Below are 20,942 nucleotides of genomic sequence, written 5' to 3' on the forward strand. Positions count from 1 at the left end.
GAGTTCATAGTTTGGCTATCAGATAGGAGAAGGTGGTTCCTCTGAATTTCCTTTTCTCGTAGTGTCTTGTTTCTATTTGGAGTTTGTTGCTTAAGTCTCTTACTGGTTGGTAATGGGTGATTTTACCTTGGAGGAATTCGGGCTGCTTGTCCGTGTAGTAATTTATGGGCAATGCAGAGTGCTTTGAAGTTAATACGTTTCTTTACTGCCAGCCAGTGTAGACGTCTTAGGGTCGGTGTGATGTGGTCTCTTGCATTTAGTCTCAGGAGTATAAAGCAGAGGGGGCGGGTGATGAACCTTATTATCACCTGTGCAGGGCTTGTGTCAAGTCTAGTGATTGGTATTTTTTATGCCTGCTGCATGTACCTTGGTCTGGGGCCACAGCTGAGGTGCCCCAGGGGATAAAGTAGAAAGAGAATGACCAAAGGCAGCTTTGCACTTGCATTGTTTATCAAAGAGTTATCTCCAGGGCTTTAGTCAATCATGTGATGGCAAATTTCCTTATTTTACAATCTTATTGTGTCGAAAGCAGATGAGGCTTGTATTCGTGACAAATTCTATTTACAATCTTCGAAGGTATAAACAGTGTTAAAAGAGCAGACCAGCCAACACGTGTTTCGACCAAAGCATCTTTATCAAGGCATGCAGTTATGGCTTAAGGGCTCCACTGCTTGTAGATGATACAGAGAGTCAAGGGACTAGGGTTAGCCTGCGTTAGTGATGCGTTGTGCTGGAAGAAATATCCACCAGCACAAGGCAGAGGACCTGCTCTGCCCTGATTGACCGTATCCATGTGAAACACAAGATATCAATCTGTCCAAATACTGATGAACTCAGAGAACAGCAGGGAATGCTGTAAAGAGCCAGGCTGCACCGGCAGCACACTTCTATTGATTGCATAGAAAATCGCCTAAACCAGTCTCCCTACAGCATCTACGCTGATCATCATGCATCACTAAGGCACTCATGGATACTGCCAACGTTCCAGCAGCAGTCCACCATTCTGACTGTCACCCTCAAGGTCTGTGTAGTCTGCCCAGTATAGGTTTGGTGCTTGCCCTGGTCTGAGTTCCAATGTAGGTGGTTATCGTGGTGTACCTATAATTCAATGTTTCGCTGTTCGTAACTTAATTTACTTAATGTCCAGTGATATCCGTGTTTGTTTCATTTTGTTATGAAAAAGGAGGAGTGTGGTGTCCGGCTCTTTTAAGATGTGTCATGCTTGCGTCATGAGTGGGATGTGAATAAAAGGAGCCCCCTGCATGCCCAGGTTTTAGAACGGCGGCAGACTTCAAGAATGGGTCTACTGCATCAGTCTCATTCTGGGTCTGCAGGCCTGCACCGTGTGACCGCAGCCATGCAGGCCTTGTTGCTGTGGGGCCCGCATGCCAGCATGGTGGCCGGGGTCCGCACAGCCCAAACTAACAACGGGATGCGCCAGGCATCCATGGGTGCCCAACACCCCAGGCTTGTGTAAACACGGCCTACCAGAGTCCGCCCTGCACCACAGTCAGACCGGGTGATCCCGGTAACCCAACAGAGATGCTGCACCTCCAGCACCGTTGGGGCCAGCTCGAGTGGCCTCGCTGAGCCCCAGAATACAGGAGACGTTGGCCTAAGGAATGTATTCGAGAGAGCGGCATCTCACTCGGACGGGTGGTGCGAGTGGTGTGGACTGGATTCCACATGTCACTGTGGGATTCTGTAAATGGTGCCTTTAATTACTAAATACAAGGAAAGGATGACAGGAGGCTGGAGGTACCTAGAAGCACCATTGCATTATTTAGGGGTTCACTGTCACCCCCAGGAGGGTGTCAGGAGTTCAGCTCGGGGTCGCTGATACCCGATGTTCTCCCTTCTCCTCCTCCAAGGCCTGCCACCCTCCCTCCCCCCAGCACATGCTGCACATTAGGTGAATGAAGCAGGATGCGCTGGCAGGGGAGGGGCACATTTTGATGCCAGCGCTCAGGAAGCGGATACCAAAAACGTTACACTTCAGGTTCTGAAATGTGTCTACTTTTGTGTTACAAAGCCAACCACACACCACATCACAACCACCGCATTACCATGCAGGCAAGCACCAACAGAAATGTGCATTTTGTCCATCAATCCTATCCTGTTTACGGGCGGTGTAAGTGGCCTGAAGTGCTTTAAATTGCACCATTCATGCTAACTTGATACTAGTTTCCGCGAACATTCCTTGGCAAAGAACACCCTTAGCCACAAGTAAATTTGCCCCAACCCCAAACAGTCTATGAAGGTAGCCCTTCCCCTCCATTTGAAGGGTTAATCCTCCTCCCCCATAGCTTTGGTGTAGTTGCGCCCCTGCTCATAGGCATCACGAAGACCTTTTCTTTTGCTGCTCCCAGACTGTAACTTCGTATCTCTAAAGAATTGATTCCCAAGTCTTACCCTGTAGGAAACCTGAAAAGACGACTCTTTGAGGCTAGCTTTAACCGCCGTTTGTGCTTAGAGCTGGGAAGGATAGCTCAGGGGCAACGTGTGGGGCTTGGAAGCAATACAATAGCAAATCAGGTTCGAATCCAGGGATTGCGCTTGGAAAATGGTCTCAAGTGTGTTTGGAAAAAAAAAATGATTTTAATTGTTCTTTTATATCCCTGTTTCATGCTTTTTGTTAATATAATAGTTTTTATGATTACATGTTTTTTATAGTGAGGTGCCCCAAAATGTGGTTATAGAAAAGTATTCAATCATGATAAATAAAAGGAGGTAATGGCTACTGTGCTTGTTCGCCCCCTATCATATGACTACCCAGGTGTCTTTGCTTGACTTGAAGCGTCCATGTACTATCGAGCAAAGCAACAAAACGCCCTCCCTTACAAGAACATTAAAATCAAGATGTATCTTTAACTACTTGGGCCTCTTAGAGAAGGGGCTTGTGATAAGATTACAATTTGGACTGCTATTTGTGTGTACATATATCAGCGCAGTTCTCCCCAAGCCCTTGATCAGTCTTGTGGCAATGCTACCCCTGGTGAGGCAGATGTGCGTTTGGTGCTTACTTGGTAATGGCGTCATCACGCTCCTGGATGGCCAACTGGAGGGTCCTCTCGGTCTCATCTTTTAAGGACTGGCTCTAGAAGAAGGAAATCAGAAGGTAAGTCAGGTAAACAGCAGGGAAGAAGCCGCTCGTTGTGGGTTACAAAGAGCCGTGCAGCGAGGGGTAAGCCGGATGCAGACCATCGCCCAGTGTGAGGCAGAGTGTTCAGGATGAAATCCATTAAGATACCCCTTTCCTATTATAAGGCAACACCCCCTTTCCCATTAGACGGCAGCGAGAGTTCGATGGTTGAGATGGTCAAGCCTCCACCCATTGTGTGATTGTGGGCACTGCAAATATGAGGAGTGGAGACAGTCTCCTCGCATTTGGGACATTGGATACTGTACAAAAAAACAGAAACATGCCCATCCCATCTGGGACAGTAAGGGCTGTAACAGGACCAATAGTGTCCAAGCGGAATAGAGATAGGCCCTTGCTGTATGGGACTATAATGAGGAGGACAGAGGTAGTTCCTTTCTATCGTGGAACAATGTGAACTATAATAAAACGGATAGTGGCAACCCCCCCATCACTAAATTGGGCTATACTACCATCTGTTATTTCAACACTAAGAAGCCAGAACATGAAGAGCTATTTAAATGCAGAAAATTATCATTAGTAATATTTGGGTTAGAGGGAGCTCTCTGCATCAGAGGGAGGAGCAAAGCCCTTATGCAGTGTGGCAGAAGCAGCAGTGAGCTAGTTGTCTGGGCTTTCCATTGCAGTGTAACAGGTGAGGTTATGGGGCCTAAACAGAACATGATACAATGTGTTGCATTTTGGGCTGTAATGGTGAAATGCAGAGAGACTATCCTTGCCCGTGTAGGGCACCAGGAACTCTGATAGCTAAAGATGAGCAGCCAACCTTTCTCTCCACCCGCCATTGGGGGTCAGAGGGAAAGTGGTGGTGAGAAGAATAGAGAAAGTCCCTCCCCTTGCGGAACTACAGGAAATCTGGGAAGGGTAAGGGGGAGCGATACCTCCAATTCCCGGTGTCAGGCAGAGAAAGGTGTGGTGGCGAGACAGGTGTGTTAACTGCCAAAACTATTTACAGAAGTAGAGGCTCAGTTTCTGTCCTCAAGGTGTGAGAGTTGTGTCGGGGAGAGTGTGTGTGTGGGGGGGGGGGTGTTACAGAAATGTGTCCTGCCATTATGGCAAAGAAGGAGCTTTTGGCTTGACACGAGTAGAGGCAAGTGCATCCTAATGTGGGATATGAAGCCTTGTTTAGTAAAAAAGGATCTAGAGAGCTTCCTTCCATAGCGAGACAGGACATTTTTGGTATGAGACTATCAGGAATCTTCCAATTGTAGAATCCACACCCACCAGCCCACTGTGGGATGGACGGACGAAGTTAGCTTGTAAAGGAGGTCCCTCAGTGTGGACTAGAGTGAGCTTCCTCTTGGACACCTTCTCTGGGTGTGCTATAGAGGCTCACTCTGGATGTTCCTTATCAGCATTGCCTCATACGAGTGGGTTCTAGGATTACCTCTTAATGTAAACTGTGATGAGATTGCCCTTGGGGTGCCACACTAGACTATGCCAAATGGCTTCTTGAATCTTTTCACACTATGACCAGCTTGCTCTGAAGCACCTCTTCCAGTGTGGGCCATTGAGATCGGGACTTGCCTGTTCGTGTGGGTATGGCGAGATTACACGGGTACTGTATCCCCTTTCATAGCGCGTTATTGGAGGTTTGCTATGGAAGACTCTCAGTATGGGCAAAAGCAAGTTCGTTTTGTTAAGCTCCTTTTCATTTGGAATGTAGTAAACATTCTTTTGATTCCCCTTTCGGTGTGTGCTAGCGGGAGATTGGGGTGAAGACCTCCTTTGACCATGGTCTGTGATTAATTATTTCTTCTAGTGCCTCAGCCGCCAGCATGTGGTTAGCTTGTGCACTGCATGGGGTATGGTGAGCTACCGCTGAAGGTCCCTCTCAATGTGGGTTATGGTAAGGTTCATGTAGAAGGCCCTATTATTGGGCTATGGTGAGCTACATTTTTAAGCCACGTCATAGGGCCCACCTGGTGCCAAAAAGTACACTAAAATGATATGCTGTAGTTCAGTACATTCGGGAATTTGTTATAAGAATGGCCATGTGATCACCCCAAACAAAACAATGGTCAGGATAGGTTTTCCTAAAGGGAATCGGGTCCCTTTCCCCTCAGAGACCTTCCCCTTGCAGAATGCTGCTTCCGTCCATTGCCGGTTCCTAGGCTCTCCTAGCCTCTGGATTCATTTTCCCAGTTTGTGTAGTTGAAAAGCAGTTATTCCACTCATTCCAGGCACTACAGACTTTAGAATGACCTGGACTCCTTTTCTGTGTCTAATCTAGATGCAGGCTGTCTGGGGTGCTGTACCCCCACGGCTCAATTGAGTGCAAGACTTGCAAGCAGATGGGTCAGTGAGCATAGCCAGTAGAGAGCTGGAGAGGGGGGTCGCTGTGTCTTAACCTTGCTTGGCCTTCGTTCTGGTTCCTCTCCTGCGTACTCTCTAATCTCACAACAATCTCCCTACACTAGCCTTGTTCATCCTCACTGACCGTTCCTCCCAGGTTATCGTGGGCTTTCTCCTCTCCCACCTCTATCTCCACCTGTGGTGTTCCCCAGGGTTCCAACCTTTCTCCCTGGCTCTTTAACATCTATTGTGTTCTGCTTGCACACCCCATTTCCACTTTCTCTCCTTGTTTCCAGTGTTATGCAGATGACGCACAACTCTTCTTCAAACTTCCCTCTGATCCCCTCCTTACTTCCTCCATCATCAACGCCAGCAAGACTGCGATCCTACCCATTGGGACTCTTGCTCCATCTTTCTACCCTTCACTATGGCGACTCTATTGGCTATTCCCCTTCTCCTTCATTTGAAGCTAGAAACCGTGGCGTCAATTCGACTCCTCTCTTTCTTTCCTTCCTCACATCCAGGACCTTGCCAAGAAGGCACACTTTCAACTCCACTTCCTCAAAGGAATCCTTCCTTTCCTCACTTTGCCCCAGAAGCTCAATGTCTCTAGAGTTCTGGCATTCTCTAGGCTGGACTACTGCAACAGCCTCTTTAATCTACCCTCTTCCTCTCTACGTCCCCTCCAGCTTATCCAGAATAGGGCTGCAGGGTTTTTCCTTGGCCTCAAGCCCAGGGACCACATCTCTCCAGTCCTAAAATCTCTCCACTGGCTCACGATGGCTGCAAGGATCAAATTCAAATCCTTCTGCATCATCCATAAGGCTGTCTGGGATTGGGGACCACGTTATCTACAACTGGAACCCTCACCAAATACTTGCCCTCCAGATCTTTACGCTCCTCCAGCGCCAACTCTCTGCATGTCAAGCGTTCTCTAAACAGCGAGTTGGTGGCCAATCTATTTCCTCTGCTTGCTCCCTCCTCTGGAGCAGCCTCCCTCTCCCTCTCCATCTTGAGCCTGATCTCCTCAAATTCCGGAAGCTCCTCAAGACTTTGCTCTTTGCCTCCTCCTTCCCCCTCCCTTGCTAAACCCCACAGACGCTCAAATTGGTGACCAGGGCCCTTATGTGTCCTTCCGGGTCTTGCCCCCCCCCAAATCACCTTCAGCCTCTACCCACACCCAGCACTTGCCTTTGGGCACCCACTGGCCAGTGCGGTCATACAGGCCTGCACTTATTCTATTGGCAGTTGACCACTCTTACCAAGCGATCTCTGCCAGGCACTTACCAGCTGCTTGTAACTTACTCCTTAGCACTTCCCCCTCAGTGGATCTCCTTGCACTTACCCCCTATCTTGCCCCTTCTCTCTCTCTCTCTCTCTCTCTGCAATTGCACGCTCTAAATGCTCACAAGGCCCAGTAGGACCACCTCTTTCTTCTCTTAATTGTTATTGTATTTGCCTTTTTTTCCCCCCCATGTTCCCTTCCTGTTGCCCCGTGGGTGCTTTGAAACACAATTTACTTGATGTAAAAGAGTCTTAAAAATACACAATAAATTAATAAATACAAAACATCCTCCCACCATCTGATACTGCCTACGGCCGACCATGCCCACCAAAATCTTCCTGCTGTGGCTAGCTAAGAGACTGCTGTGTGCTTTTAACTTGGTCCCCAGGGGTGGACTGGCCCATAGGGAACTCTGGAGATTTCCCAGTAGGCCTCTGCACCCTGGGCCTCTTTAGTGTGGTATTTCCAAATGTTCTTATAGGAAAAGGGTTGGTCTTGCTGAAAATGTGTAATATGGGGCTACTTTCAAAATTATTTCCAGGGCCTCTTTTGGTTCCCAGTGCACCCTTGTTAGGTCACTACCTGATGGTCTTGCCTCTTCTTCTCCTGGTCCTTCATCTCTTGATGTTGCCTGTCTTCCTCCTCCATGGTTATACCCACATGGTCTTTCTGCTTTTTCTGCCCACTATTACTACCTCCAACCCTGTTCCTCTGGGCTTAATCTACTCCCAAGTATCCCTTTCTCTCCTTGATGTTCCACTTTCAACCTCCTCTGCACCACCTTCACAATCACCCCAACCTTGGGGCGCTCCATCTTCCACCTCCTCTGCGCGACTCTCTCCCCCTGACTTCATCTCCCCTTGTCAATCCCAGAATCCAATATTATCACCACCTACTTCCCCTTGAGTTTCACCACCTCCTCCTGAATCCTGATTCTCACCACCTCCTATGGATAGCCATTTCCCTCTCATGGAGTTATCCCTTCCTCCTGGAACAGCCCTTCTTCTGAAGTTAGTACCTCCCCTGTTACCTCTGACTCTCACCATATCCTCCTGCCACCCACTAATGCCACCTCTCCACTCATTTCCATCTCTCCAACCTCTTCCTCGTTTCATGATCTCCAATCTCCATCATCTGCCAAGTTGGAGCTTCCTGCTCCTCCAACCAACAGTGACCAACTGGGGCCGTCGACTTTTATACTTTGTTCTCACCTCCACTAGTGTGGAACTCTCAGAAAAGGGTGTGTACCTGTGGCTGGTCATTAGGGGAGGTCTGTAATTGGTAGCTATCCCTAAGTGCACCTGGATCTACTCTAGGCTTAAGCGTATCCAAGCACACGCTATTGATGTCGAGTGAATGGAAGAGATTTCCCTTAATGGGAAAGTTATATTTTCCTACAAAAGAACTTTCAGTAGGCTCAGAAACAGCTTCAGGCTCTCCCAGTTGGTGAAGCATTACATTTATTTTGCTTTGCTTTGCGTGGTCTCACAAGGGTTGTGGGGAGGGTCAAGCCTTTTAGAACTGGCCTGCAATAATTGCTGGTAGGGTGGGGAAAACCCATGTCCACAGGACTGCCCTGTAATGAGGCACATGATTGTCCTCTGCCATGTGATAGGTACCAAGGTAGCGTGGCCAAGGGATCATCCTCATAACAACCCGGGCTCAACATCCACTGGCTTGGGGTGGCACCTGCCATCCTGAGTCACCACCTTGGCGGTGCCCAGAACCAGGCAGGAGCTTCCTCAGAGCCCCCTCTGGGTGCAACCTATGGTGAGCTCATTCTGGAGTTACTCTTTGTGTGGGCTATAGTGAATCCATTCCCACTCTTAATGTGAGATATCCATTGCAATCGTGATCTGGAACCCTTCTCTCAGTGCGTGCTGTGGCAACCTTGTGCTAGAGGGCCATCTAAGTGCATGTTAAGTTGAACTTGGCTGTAGTGTCTACCTTTAAGTGTGAGCTATATAGAAAGTTAGCTTTGATGGTAGCCGTGTGGGCAATATTGAACTTGCCCCTTCTCAGGGTGTGCTATGACTCACTCACCCGGGAGGTTCTTCGCAGTGTGTACTTTGGGAAGTTAAGCGAGTTTGTTTGGAAACATTGTTTGTATTGGCGCAGGAAACATTCACATCTTGTTGGTAATATTTGGTTGAAAAAGGTAACTATACCTGTATGTGTTTCAAGTCTTGATTTATTGAGCACGTAAATGCTGATCTTTAGTTTGGCACGTGTAGCGCTTGGTCACATGGGAAAATCCAACACGTGTTTCGACTGGGGTCTTTAACAAGGCGGGGTGGCGATAGATGTTGGTCCTTGAGTAAGGAAGCTGGGTAGCCACTGAGTAGCCTCACCGTACCCACCGATGCTCAGAGCCTCCTGGCTACTTAGTGGCTACCCAGCTTCCTTACTCAAGGACCAACATCTATCGCCACCCGCCTTGATAAAGACCTCGGCTGAAACAAGTGTTGGCCTTTCTCATGTGACCAAGCACTACACGTGCCAAACTAAAGATCAGCACTCACATGCTTAATAAATCAAGACTTGAAACACATCCAGGCGTACTTACCTTTTTCAACCAACCATTACCAACAAGATGCAAATGTATTCCTGCGCCAATACAAACGGGGTTTCCAAACCAACTCGCTTAACTTACCTTTGGGAATCAGTGAGTTTGTCCCAAGCAAACCCTGTACTCAGCAGCAGGATCTAATCAACGCTCCAATTGAACAAAGTATAGCCAGGGGTCTGCCTTTCCTCTAAACTCACAATCGCAAACCACCGTACTTTGGGAAGTTTGTTTAATCATTTGTAATGCGCACCAGACCCTGAGGAATCAGGACGCAGCAGTTACAGAATATGCAAGGCTTATTTACCTCATGAGGCCAACTCTTGTTTTGGGGTTATGGTGAGCTGGACCTGGAGGCCCCTTCTGTGTTTGGTCTATAGTGAGCTTATTCAGGTGCCCATACTCTCAGTCAGGGCTCTGTAGACCTTGCTCTGCAGACCACTTCTTAGTGCAGTCTATTGGAAGATGCTCTGGTGGCTCTCTGTCAGTGGGCTACAATGAGCTCATTCTAGGACCACCACCTCCGTGTGGGTTATGATGCGAGAACTCTGGTAACTCTCAGGCGACCACCTCTCCTGCCTACATGAGAGGATGGTAATCACTAGAACAGTGGGTTCCGCAAGGTCCCCCCCTCTCTCCCTCTCTCCCTCTCTCTCTCTCTCTTTCTCTCTCCTTTACTGTTGATCACAGGCATGCCCCCATTGACTCCGATAAAGAAGCAACATCATGTTCTCTTCCAGGTGTATGCTGACGATGCCTAGAACCAAAGGTCCACCTGAAGCTGGAGGAACAAACCATTTCAAAATCTCTTCACGCTGGACCCCATTTATTTTATTTACAAGTAAACCTTCAAATGACTAAAGAGAGACTTTCCAATAATTCAATGGAGCAAATACTGATGTAATACAGGTTGCAAGTTATGCAGAGAACTCCTTACGTTAGGGCCCTGGCACTGCTCCCTGGGTGGCCGATTAATCGCAACACAAAAGATAAAATTACCTGTGCCTCTCATCAAATCATTCAAGAGAACAAATTACCACTCCAACTAACTGAGGATGATCCTCCAACTGCTGCAATTAAACCGCTGCATGAAAGACTGGGTGCAGCGCTCACAAATATAAGCACTTGGCCCAGACATGGGCACAGCCTATACTTCACATGTTCGAATCTAAAGGCAGGTCCTAATCAGTCCTTCATCCTCTGGTGTTTATAAATTGAGTATCATTAAATGCGGCTTACTGACACTATTACTACAGTGTTTAAAAAGCAAGTGGAATCCAGCATGGAGAGCTATGTAAAACACAAATAATTGATTGGCTAGATCTCTCACAATCTAAAGGCTGCCTCACTGCCCTTTTATCAATACCTGCCTAAGAATAAGGAACACAATTCCAAAAATGTTGGGGATTGCAAAATAAAATAATAAAAAAGGTCAAAAACTGTACCATGAGAAACAGACCCATGCACTGCCCACCCAAACATGCCCTACTGGATACCAGTGTAGCAAAGGAGCAATTACACCATGTACAGGCCTTCCTGCGGCAAGGGACCTTCACAACAATATAGGCTTCCGCCCTCTTGTACCTGCACCTGGGGAATCTCCTCCATGTGCATTATAAAAATCAATTTAACCAAGGTCCCCAGTTTTAGCTAAAGCTGGCAAACAAAACAGAGGTGCCGGTTCTTACAGGAAAACATCTACTGACATTTCAACATTTTCAGAAGAAAAATAGAAAAATCCAGAGTCAGTTGTGTCGGCTTTAACACTCAAGGAAGTTTACTCATTGTGACCAAGTCCCCTGCCTCATTTTTGGGGTTGGTGGTGGGCAGGACATGGGGGCTCAGGGTTGCCACTCGCTAAGCAATACTGTACTGGGGTGGAACTGGGAGGAGCCTCTGGCTTGCCTTCCCTCACCCTGTGGATATGGCAGAGGCGTGCAGGGTGGTCATGTCTCCCTAAAGGACCTTGTTTTAGCAAGGTCCACCATATCCACTGCCCCTTTCCCCAGGAATCCTGATCATCCTCAGCTTCAGGGCAGTCCCGTGCACAGGGAGTCCACTTGCAGATCCCAATAAATATCGCAAGGCTTTTTGGAAAGCTCATCGAGTATGCTTGGCAGAAATGCTAGTTTTACCAGACAAACGAGATCCACATGGAGTGTGTGTGCCTGGTCATACTAGCATTGATTAAGGCATGCAAGTTCCCACGAGCGGGAGGGAACAAACAGATCTATGAAGCTCTTGTTTACTGGTCCTGCTCAGCGTATGTGCATGAATCAGGTCCAAGATGCCAGCGGGTCTCTTTACCATCTCGGGTCGCGGGGGCATGCATGGTGGGAGCAGCAGCACAAACATGATTAGAAGGTTGTGGAATTGAAACACTGAACCAATCATATTGTAGAAAGAGGAACAAACCAGATCAGAGACCTGTTGATCGGTGTAGGTGCTTGGAGTATGGCTTAGGCCCCTTTTTAAAGGATGGGGTCTGACAATGAGATGTGAGCTGTTGGAGAGAGAAGAGGCATGGAGCAAGAGGCTGGAGGTGAGGTGAAGGAGGAGTAGAGAAGAGACCATAGAGATGAGGTGGAATAGGAGGAGAGGCTGAAGGGAGGAGGGGACTTTGGAGGAGTGGTGAGAATGGAAAGCAGAGGTGCAGTTGGAGGAGGGAGAGACCGAAGAGAGGATGTGGAATTGGGAACGGTAGAGACAGACTAAAGATTGACGTGGAAAGTCCAGGGGGAATTGGGAGAGGAAAGACCAGAGAGGAAAAGGTGGAGAAAATGTACCTTTTAAGAGACGGGGACAAGAGGCAGGTAACCAACAAGGAGGAAGAGAATATGACGAAGGAAGAAGGAGGAAAGGGATGAACAGAGGAGCACATGCACCCTATGCAAAAGGGGTGTGTGTGTTGTGTGTGTGTGTGTGTGTGTGTGTGTGTGAGAATGCGAATGTGAAATGGAGGGGTGGAAGAACGAGATTGTGGTGGCACACCCAGAAAGTGGTGAGGTGAAATAGTGGACAGTAAAATCCAGTAATAAGAGAAGAGAGACCCTAAGGCACAAGAATATTGTGCCTCATCTAAGAGACAGCCAAGGTAAGGGGGGATGGCAATAGAGGTAGGGCTCTAACCCAGGAAAGAGACAGGGGTGTGACAGCACAACATCCCAACCTCTAGGTCCACCGCCCTATCCCCTTCTTCATCCTTAACCTGGGCCACAGCCTACTTGCCCACCTCCCTGGTGGTGAGTCTGGGGTGACCTCATGGTACCCTACCACCACTCCTGCTGTCATCCCTATCCAGGAGTGGAAACACACAGGACGTGCTTGAGGCCAAGTCTGGTGGAGACCTAGTGCTATCCCACCACCAATGCTGTATTCATCCTAGTCCAGGAATTCAAACACACAGTAGGTGCCCGAGACCCAGCTGGAGGAGTCCCCAAGGACCCTAGGACAGGCTACCATGGACCAAAGTCAACTGAACCAGGAGAGAAAATAGAAGAAGTACAGCATCCTCTGAACCCAGACTGCGCATGATTGAGAACTGATCTCCTTCCCAGAGTGGGAGCTAGGATTAAGAGACTTTTTATAGTACACCAAAGGAATTATATTACCTTCGGAACCAGTGATTTTTTTTCTTTCAGAACAGAAAACGTGCTTCTCTTGGAAGCACAAACTTTTTTAAACCAAGAGATCCGTTTGTTTCGATCAGCGACTTGATAACCTGAAACTTTAGACTTTGGGGATTGCGCCGGAACTTGTGTTAACCCTAAAAAAGTGGGCTTTGGTGGAAACAGATTTGGATTGCCTTTGTATTAATCAAAAAGGGAAGAGGGAAGAGGTCCCAGTCAACCATGTTAAACATGCGAGTCAAAGGCATATTTCACTAACCCCATTACCAGAGGGAAAGTTTATAGGAAAGGATCTGGGGATCGAAATTCCTATTTAAGAAGCAATCCAATACTTTTCTTCTTTTGTTTCTTGTATTAAAAGACTAAGTGAACTAACTCTGTTGAGCCTGACTGGTGTTTATCTCGCTCGCCTGCATGGCGCTCACCATTTCATATCAACATCGACAAAGATCGCCACCTCATCCTGAGTCGGCAACTCCTAAGTGAGTGCATCAAGAAGGAAAGCGGAAGATGGTGGCTTTTCAGCTTTTAGGACCTACTATCTAATGAGAACCCCACCCGTGTATTAGAGACCCTGAGAATACCTTTTTTCATAAATACAGGAAACCCTTCCAATTCATGGTAGGGAAGCAATCCTGCCAACTCAGGATACATTCCTATACTCAGATGTTAGCTTAATAGTCTTCACCTAGTTTCCAGCTGTGAACTTTTGCGAGGGCAAGGTGAATGACATTCGGACTCTAGATTTTCCCCTGCTTTGCCCCCCAGTATACCACCCTTTCACATGTTCATTGGTGCCCCCTTTACCTGGTCACTCTGGCTCCCTTTCAGGGCCGCCACCTGCATGCTTGAGGGCCCCCGCCCTGCTCGACAGGTGGCAATCCTGCCCAGGAAGTGGCTGACTTCTTCCGGCCTGAGTGGGCTGTTTGCACCGTGTGCACCACAGTGGAGGAGCCGTGGCAGCCGGAGAGCTAGAGCCTCTTGTTGCTGCCACCAACCTCCAAGAATCCAGTTCATCCACGCTTCTCACTATTCCGCTCACGAGTGAGAAGTGTTAGACAATGGTGCACCTGAGTGAGAGAGTGGTAAACACCAGCCAGACCCTCGAATACTAAAAATGGATAACCTGGCCCTACGAAGACTATTTTGGGGGTAGTATTCGGTATTGTTGCTCTCTGGAAGCATGTGAGAGAGGAGTGGGCTCGGGACTCAATGTTTGCAGGACAGAAATAGAAGCCAGCATGTTTTCACGGTATTGGGTAATATTATCCCCACCAAAAATATCGCCGTATATATGGTCATCGGGAACAGCCATAGCCGATATTTTTAGTGGGGACAATATTAGGGTTTTTTGGGAGCAGCGGTTGCGGGTGTGTCCCCCGCAAGTTCCATGCCTTAATATCGCCGCAAAGATATGGCAGTATGTTTGTATGGCGATATTTTTTGCGGGGATATTAACACATGGAACCGTTTTCATGCGGGGTGTTGGGGGCGGCTGGTATTCTATGGTCATGTCATTCTTTAGTAAAGGTGATCCGTGCCATAAGCAAATATAAGACAAATTACTTTTCTTTTACATTTCTTTGCACAAGGTTTGCACCTAGTCTATTTTGTGATAAACCTTAGATTAGTTCCTTAAGTTTTAGAAATCCCTTCCGTCTGTTGTATGTGTCACTGTTTTCCCTGTGGTATATCTTTCAGGTTTTAAGATCTAATGCTCTCCTCCAGCTGGGGTCTGTTTTTGACTATTTACGGTGAGACCTGTCGCAAAGTAGGGCGGGATCAACATATATTGCAGAAAGATTGTATTTATGCAGCAGACCATGAGATAGCCGGGAGGATAGCTCAGGGGCAACACATTGGTCTTGGAAGCAAGACAACGCATAGCAACACAGGTTTGAATCTCTGTCTTGCACTTAGAAACTGGTCTCTGGTATTAAGCGTGTTATAAAAGATCAGGGGCTTGAGAATACAGGCCTTAGAGCAGGCTCATCTCACATAATAAATATATGCTGCTGAGCTACCAAATGGACAGTATGATGCCCTACAGAGCAGAGCCACCCTTCTGAATAGAAGTGAAAGGCTGATAAGGCTGATAGGTTTCTATAGAACAACTACCCTCGGAGGTAAACAAGGAAGAATGATATCCTAGTCAACAAAGATACAGGGGATCTTGCAGAAGTCCCATGCCCTGCTAATGCCATCCCTCCCGTCTACACTTCTATTACTTGTACTGATCTGATTGCCTATCCACCCAGTGGCATGCAGTGATCAGTGACGAGCTACATCCAGATTGTAAAGTTCCTTGCAAGTTAAAGTCAATGTTGATGATTTTAAGAGATGCTCGCCATGCCCCCACTCACCTGTGCCTGCAACCTTTCTGCAAGAGACGTCTCACAGTCCTGATTTGCCAGCACCCCATCCTCCAAATTCTGTGCCAGTTCAGACAGCATGGACTGGGCCACCGTAACACAAGGAGGTACTGCTGCTCCCGCGCAGGCCTCCAGCTCCTGTCGCACAGCTTGGATTTCCGCTATGACCTGGGGTGAGGGAGTGAGAGTTTGCCTTTTGACAACCAGAGCAGAATGATACATGGGTTCCTACAAATAAAAATCCAACTTGCAATGCAATACTTTCCCTACTGCAGAGTCCACATTTGTAAATATGTCATGTGTGTTCGCTTCCCATAGAAGGCAGGATAACTAGAATGTACGATTACCATGAATCTGCAAAAAATGGATGGCAACATACAGCAGGGACAACATTATTTCTCTATTTCCCTTCTGAGGAATGATGGACACCACCCCTGACCTGGGGTCACCCTGAGCACACTGAATGACCTAGTACTGTGGAGACACAAGGTAGAACCATACAATCCTTACACTCTGGTGACAGTGCTTCATTTGTAAAGGTGGGGGGGCTTGACAGGCCTCAGCCCTGGCACTTCCTGAGTGTCAGCACTTATTTTTAAGCCCAGCTTGATTATGTTGTGGTGTTTTGGCAACTTTATTATTAAAATGTCGGTCAGTCATAGTAACATACAATCAACCACAGTGTGCACTTGCCAGGGTCTTTGCATCTTGGGCTGGCTCATTGTTATTCACAAACCTGTTGGCGGGGCAGGACTATATCAATTTTCATGAAAAGCAACGAGATGCAAGGTGACCATCCTGGGCACTGATGCTGGCCATGTCCACACACTGCTCCACTCAGCCTGCATTAAATTGCGGCAAATTCTCTAGTGTATAATCAGCAGGGTGAGTTGACACCAACAGGACAGTCACCAGCCAACAGCCCTAACAGGGGCACAGTCAGTGAAAAGACCCACATGGAATAGGAGACCCAGTCATGAGTGCCAACCTATGCAGGACGATCTTGCTGCAGTGTTTGACAGGCAGCTCATCCGTTCAGTAATGATTTTACCTACATTGGTCCATCAATTTACCACAGGAGGAAAGCATTGTTGCTCTTTTTTCCTGTGGTTAGATGCTTAACATGTTCCACTTGAGACTGATCGGATTATAGCAAAAAACGTTAGTGATGATGTATTTTAAAGAAAACCATAACCAATTATTTGATTTCAAGACACAACTAATATATCATGTTGATTTTACCCTCAATGAACCAGTGGAAGTTGGAGCTTTAACCCCAAATAGGTTGACACCTTATGAAGCAGCCGTGTGACACGGTATGGAGCAACAGTGGGTAGTGTCACCAGTAGACAGGGAGCTGACCCTCCCCCATGCAAGAACATATTTGGGACCTGGCACATATTTTCCTACAAATTAAGCACTGTGTGGTGGTCAACATGGCCATCCATAGCCCAGACAAGTGTGGGATCAGCATTGGCATCCATACGGATGTGGAAATGTGGGGCAATCATGGGCTCTAATAGGTACCTCGACCTCAGAGTTCATCATGGACACTAGTAAGGGCCTGGATCTGTGAAGTCACACTGGATGCTGTAAGGACGTGAACGTATACAGGGTCACCATGTACACCTATCCAGACATGGAACTATGCTGTAACCATGAAGATCTCTAGGGAGCCTAAACTGTGGATTAAAAAAAACATAATGACCTGACCTGTGGAGTGGCAAAGGATATCTTTAAGACCAAGAACTCTGGGCCCACCTTATGCATCAAGAATTGGAGCCGAGTACTATCCCTGCTGTGAAGACATTATGAGGTGGTCCTTAAAACAGCTCATAAAGGGTATATGAAACATCGAATCCATTTCCAGGATTTCCCAGCTGTCCCCAGCATTAACCCTTCCTATCCTTGTAAATTGGTATTCTATGTATAATGTTTCTGTAACTTGTATCTAAGATTATGCGCCCGGTTGCCCTTGGGCCTGGCTGCGCTTTACAAATAAACTAAACTTCAAACATCCCTGTCTACTCTCAACAACGCGGCTCATCGCCAGGAAGCAGAGATCATTGTGAAAGTCCTCTCTACCTGCTGACGCTCACTGCACCAGCTCTCTCTCGCCATACTTTGCTCCATCTCAGACAGCAGGGAACCGTTCTGGTCCCCAGAACTAGTGAGGAACGCCTCCTCCTGGAGCTCCTCCACCTGGGCTCGGAGCGTCCGGTTCAGCATCCGCATATCTTCGGAATCCCGCTGAGACTGGATAAGCTGCAATAGAAATTGAGGGCATCATGAGACTTCTGTGCTTGGTCTGTGTGTTTAGACCTTCTTTGTGTAGTGCCGGAGTTTCTAGGCACCATAAGATCCACGCTCTGACATACTGTTTTGCGCACTGCTGTATCAATAGATCTAAACCCTTCCTTGCATGAAATATAATTTTTTGGGTGAGAAGGCAACGTAAACTCCGTTTCCCTTCTGTGCACTTCATGCAATGTTTTGTTAATTTCTATTTGCAGTATAAAGGTGCCAAATGATTAGAATTCTACAGTTGCCTCGTACAATGCCACTTATCATGCACTGGTGCAGATAAATGAAGTCCCAATGCCAATGCTAATCATCAACTGATCTTTCAGCCCCCAAACCTAACCCACTCCACATTCCTCCATCCCACTTTAACACTAAAAACACACCGTACCAAACAACTTTGACCATTACAAAGCACACATCCTTGATTCATGAACCTGAAAAGGTTAAGGCGGATTTCTGAACTCTGACCTGGTGGGCAGAGGTTGAGAAGGCCAGCCTAGTTTGTTGGAACATGGTAACCTCTGGACAAGCCAGACCAATCAAGGTAGCTATGGCAGGCGATCAAGACTAAGTCTCAGGAAGGGTGAGGGTGACTGAAATATTTCAAGGAGCACACAGAGCAAGGACACTTACAGATTACTTCAAGACAGGTGTATATATCAAAAATATAAACACATTTATTACAAGGCCTTTGTAACTCAACATACAGTAAAAGAATCATAGCAATCCTACTAAACATACACAACACAATCAATACAAAATATATACAAGACCATTGGGGTCTAATGGGTTAAAGGCACAAAATCTATTCACAACCTAGAGGGGAAGGAAAATGGGTAGTGCAGATAGTATTTAGTCCCCTTCCGCATCAAACACACCTAAGAGGCAGTCCAAACCCTAAGAGAGGAGCCTTATGCTCAATAGTACATGTAGTGCAGGGGCACGCGGTTGTTCCAATGGGCAAAACGGGGTCTCTTCAGGGGTCTCTAGCAGCTCAGGAAAGTGGGTGAGGCGATGAAGAATAGATTCCCACTATTCGAGGAGGGCCTCCACTTGAAGGCCGAGGTAATTCCAAGGTTCGGGAATAGGTCGCTAGTTCGCACTAGCAGTGGAAAGGAGAGGACCCCCAGGGGCCACTCATGCATAAAAACAGATGGAGGCGCTAGGGGCTACCACTTAAGGTTACTCACCGGCCCCAGGCGCACTGCGGACCAAACATCACCAGTTGAGTCCACTGTGGCTGCGGGTTCAAATGCAACAAAAAGGACGTCTCTGGGGCTTTCATTTCCGGCGATACAGTAATGATTCCCAAATGGGACAGTGGCGATTTCTCCGCTCCTGATGGATGGATCAGTCCAGTTTCACTGCAGCAGGCTTCAGGGGTAAGAGAGTCGAAAATGCAGCGCACCTACAAAGATCATTGCAGCGGCTAGGCAACACGGTACCCACGTTCATCCCGGTCCTGGCGCACTCGTCTCACTTCAGACCTGGGATTGCCAAGTGTTCAAAATTCGGTGTGTGGGTGCCGGGGTCACAAAGCTAGCAGTATACCAAGTTTCGAGGGCCTCCTTGAAACGATGGCGGAGACAGAACAAAGGTCCTGCGTAAACTGGTCAGCCCACTGGTTGGCCCAGGGACACTTCCGAGAAGGTTTACTTGTAGGTTTTGCTGAAGGTGCAGAGAATAGTTGGTCCCACTATTCTAATGGGTCGAAGCGTCTTTGCAGACCTTCTAGGATGACCAGATGCAGAGGGGTCCCACGGGACGACAGCAGGCTCAGGGTGCCAAACCTTCCAGCAGTTCACCAGCGGTTCCTCGACTCAGCTTCTTAGTTTCAGGATACTTGGATCCTATCCTTCGTTCAGTGAGAACCCCAGAGATCGACATGGTATGGGTGTTTTTGGCCTCCTCTTATCCAAAGTCCCCTTCACGCCAAAACGGAGAGGACCCAATGGGAGATCTGCTCACAAACACACACTCCATATGTGGACCAATCACTGACCACGGTGTGTTTTGGGGACAGACACCCCAGCCCACATCCTTGAGGCACAAACACAAGGCATTCAGAAGCCCGCGAAAGCTTGGCATTTCACAGGAAACTGTATGACCAAATAAGGACTGACCCGGGTCGGCTCGACCTGGGAAAGGCAAAGGGGCAAGATGGCCAAAGGACAGGGCAAGGAACCTCATGGCATGGCCATTTTGGAGCCATGCCACCTATTCATGCCAAACGCGGTAAGTGGGGTTAAAATGGCAGGAAAGGGTTAAAATTACATGAAAAGATAAGCTGCCACCAGCCCTGTCCATGACACATCTGCACATCTCCCAAAAAGCCCTTCAGGAGTATCTAGGGTCTTTTGAAATGACTATGAGACCCAAGTGCACTGTACTGTAAGGTACTTTGTTCACTTGTTACATGTTGCAGAACAGTTGCAACATTGGAAAAGGACTAAGGCAAACAAAGTCTCCCAGTACTGACTGTCTTAAGGGAATGTCAGTTTCCTGATAAAAAGTGAGCAAAAGCCCAGAGACGTGCAGCAGAAGGCTGTGCTCCCCTGGCAAAGTCAGACTAAGGTGAATAAACAGCAGCAAATAAGTTTGGGGTGTGCAACTGGAGGGAAAATTACATATAAAATGAAATTTTTCCTAACAAAGGTCACCACACAAATTCACACTGGATAGTAAATATTCTACCACAGGATAGCCCCAGGCCAGATTTGACTAGAAACTGCACCGCCACAAAAAGAAGCAGAAGATTATCTGCATACAGAGCCCAGGTAGTTCCGATCCTCTTGCATGCACCCAGCAGCACAGCTAGCTTGCTGTCCTCTACTCAAACTACCCTCCCCAAAATGAACCCCCAGCTCATCTCTTACAGGCCCATAAATTGCAAGAGATGATTTGGCAAAAGCCCTGCTATAAATTGCCAATAACAGACCACACCTAGTCCAGCAGCAGGACATTATGCATAATCTTTGACATTCCTCTTTCTTTTGAAATTGCTCCATCAATGCATCAATGTTAATGTTAATGTTAAAGGACATTTGTACCGTGCACGATCACCACCGGAGTGGTCTCCTGGCGCTCTGGCGGCTCTGAAAGAGGGAGGGGGGGTAAGTTAGTGGGAATAAGCTGGAAAAGTGCAAGAGAGCAGTGATGAGCTGTTGGCAGCCTCAGCCCGGTGGGTCCGTCGGCTGGGCTTGGGGTGTTTTACGGTCGGTAGTCGGCGTGTGCTGTTGTGCAAGTCTATATGTGGCTTGTTTTGTTGTTGAATTGTTGTGAAGTTTGTGCTGTCAGGCCTATTTGCTGTGTCTCAACTGTTCAATGTACT

General features: G+C 47.6%; 1 protein-coding gene across 1 annotated transcript in view; it reads right to left on the bottom strand.

Moving 5' to 3' along the window:
• LOC138488085 (BICD family-like cargo adapter 1) overlaps nucleotides 1-20,942 on the bottom strand; it is a 184,779-nt gene that overhangs the window by 15,845 nt on the left and 147,992 nt on the right. Inside the window, exons 5-7 of the mRNA XM_069614829.1 lie at nucleotides 17,393-17,572; nucleotides 15,299-15,475; nucleotides 3,024-3,097 (exon numbers count right to left, since the gene is read on the bottom strand). Coding sequence (XP_069470930.1) covers nucleotides 3,024-3,097; nucleotides 15,299-15,475; nucleotides 17,393-17,572 — 431 coding nt within the window. The remainder of the gene's footprint in view (nucleotides 1-3,023; nucleotides 3,098-15,298; nucleotides 15,476-17,392; nucleotides 17,573-20,942) is intronic.

Source organism: Ambystoma mexicanum, chromosome 9, assembly GCF_040938575.1.
Source record: "Ambystoma mexicanum isolate Mex_15411 chromosome 9, UKY_AmexF1_1, whole genome shotgun sequence".
NCBI classification, from domain to species: domain Eukaryota; kingdom Metazoa; phylum Chordata; class Amphibia; order Caudata; family Ambystomatidae; genus Ambystoma; species Ambystoma mexicanum.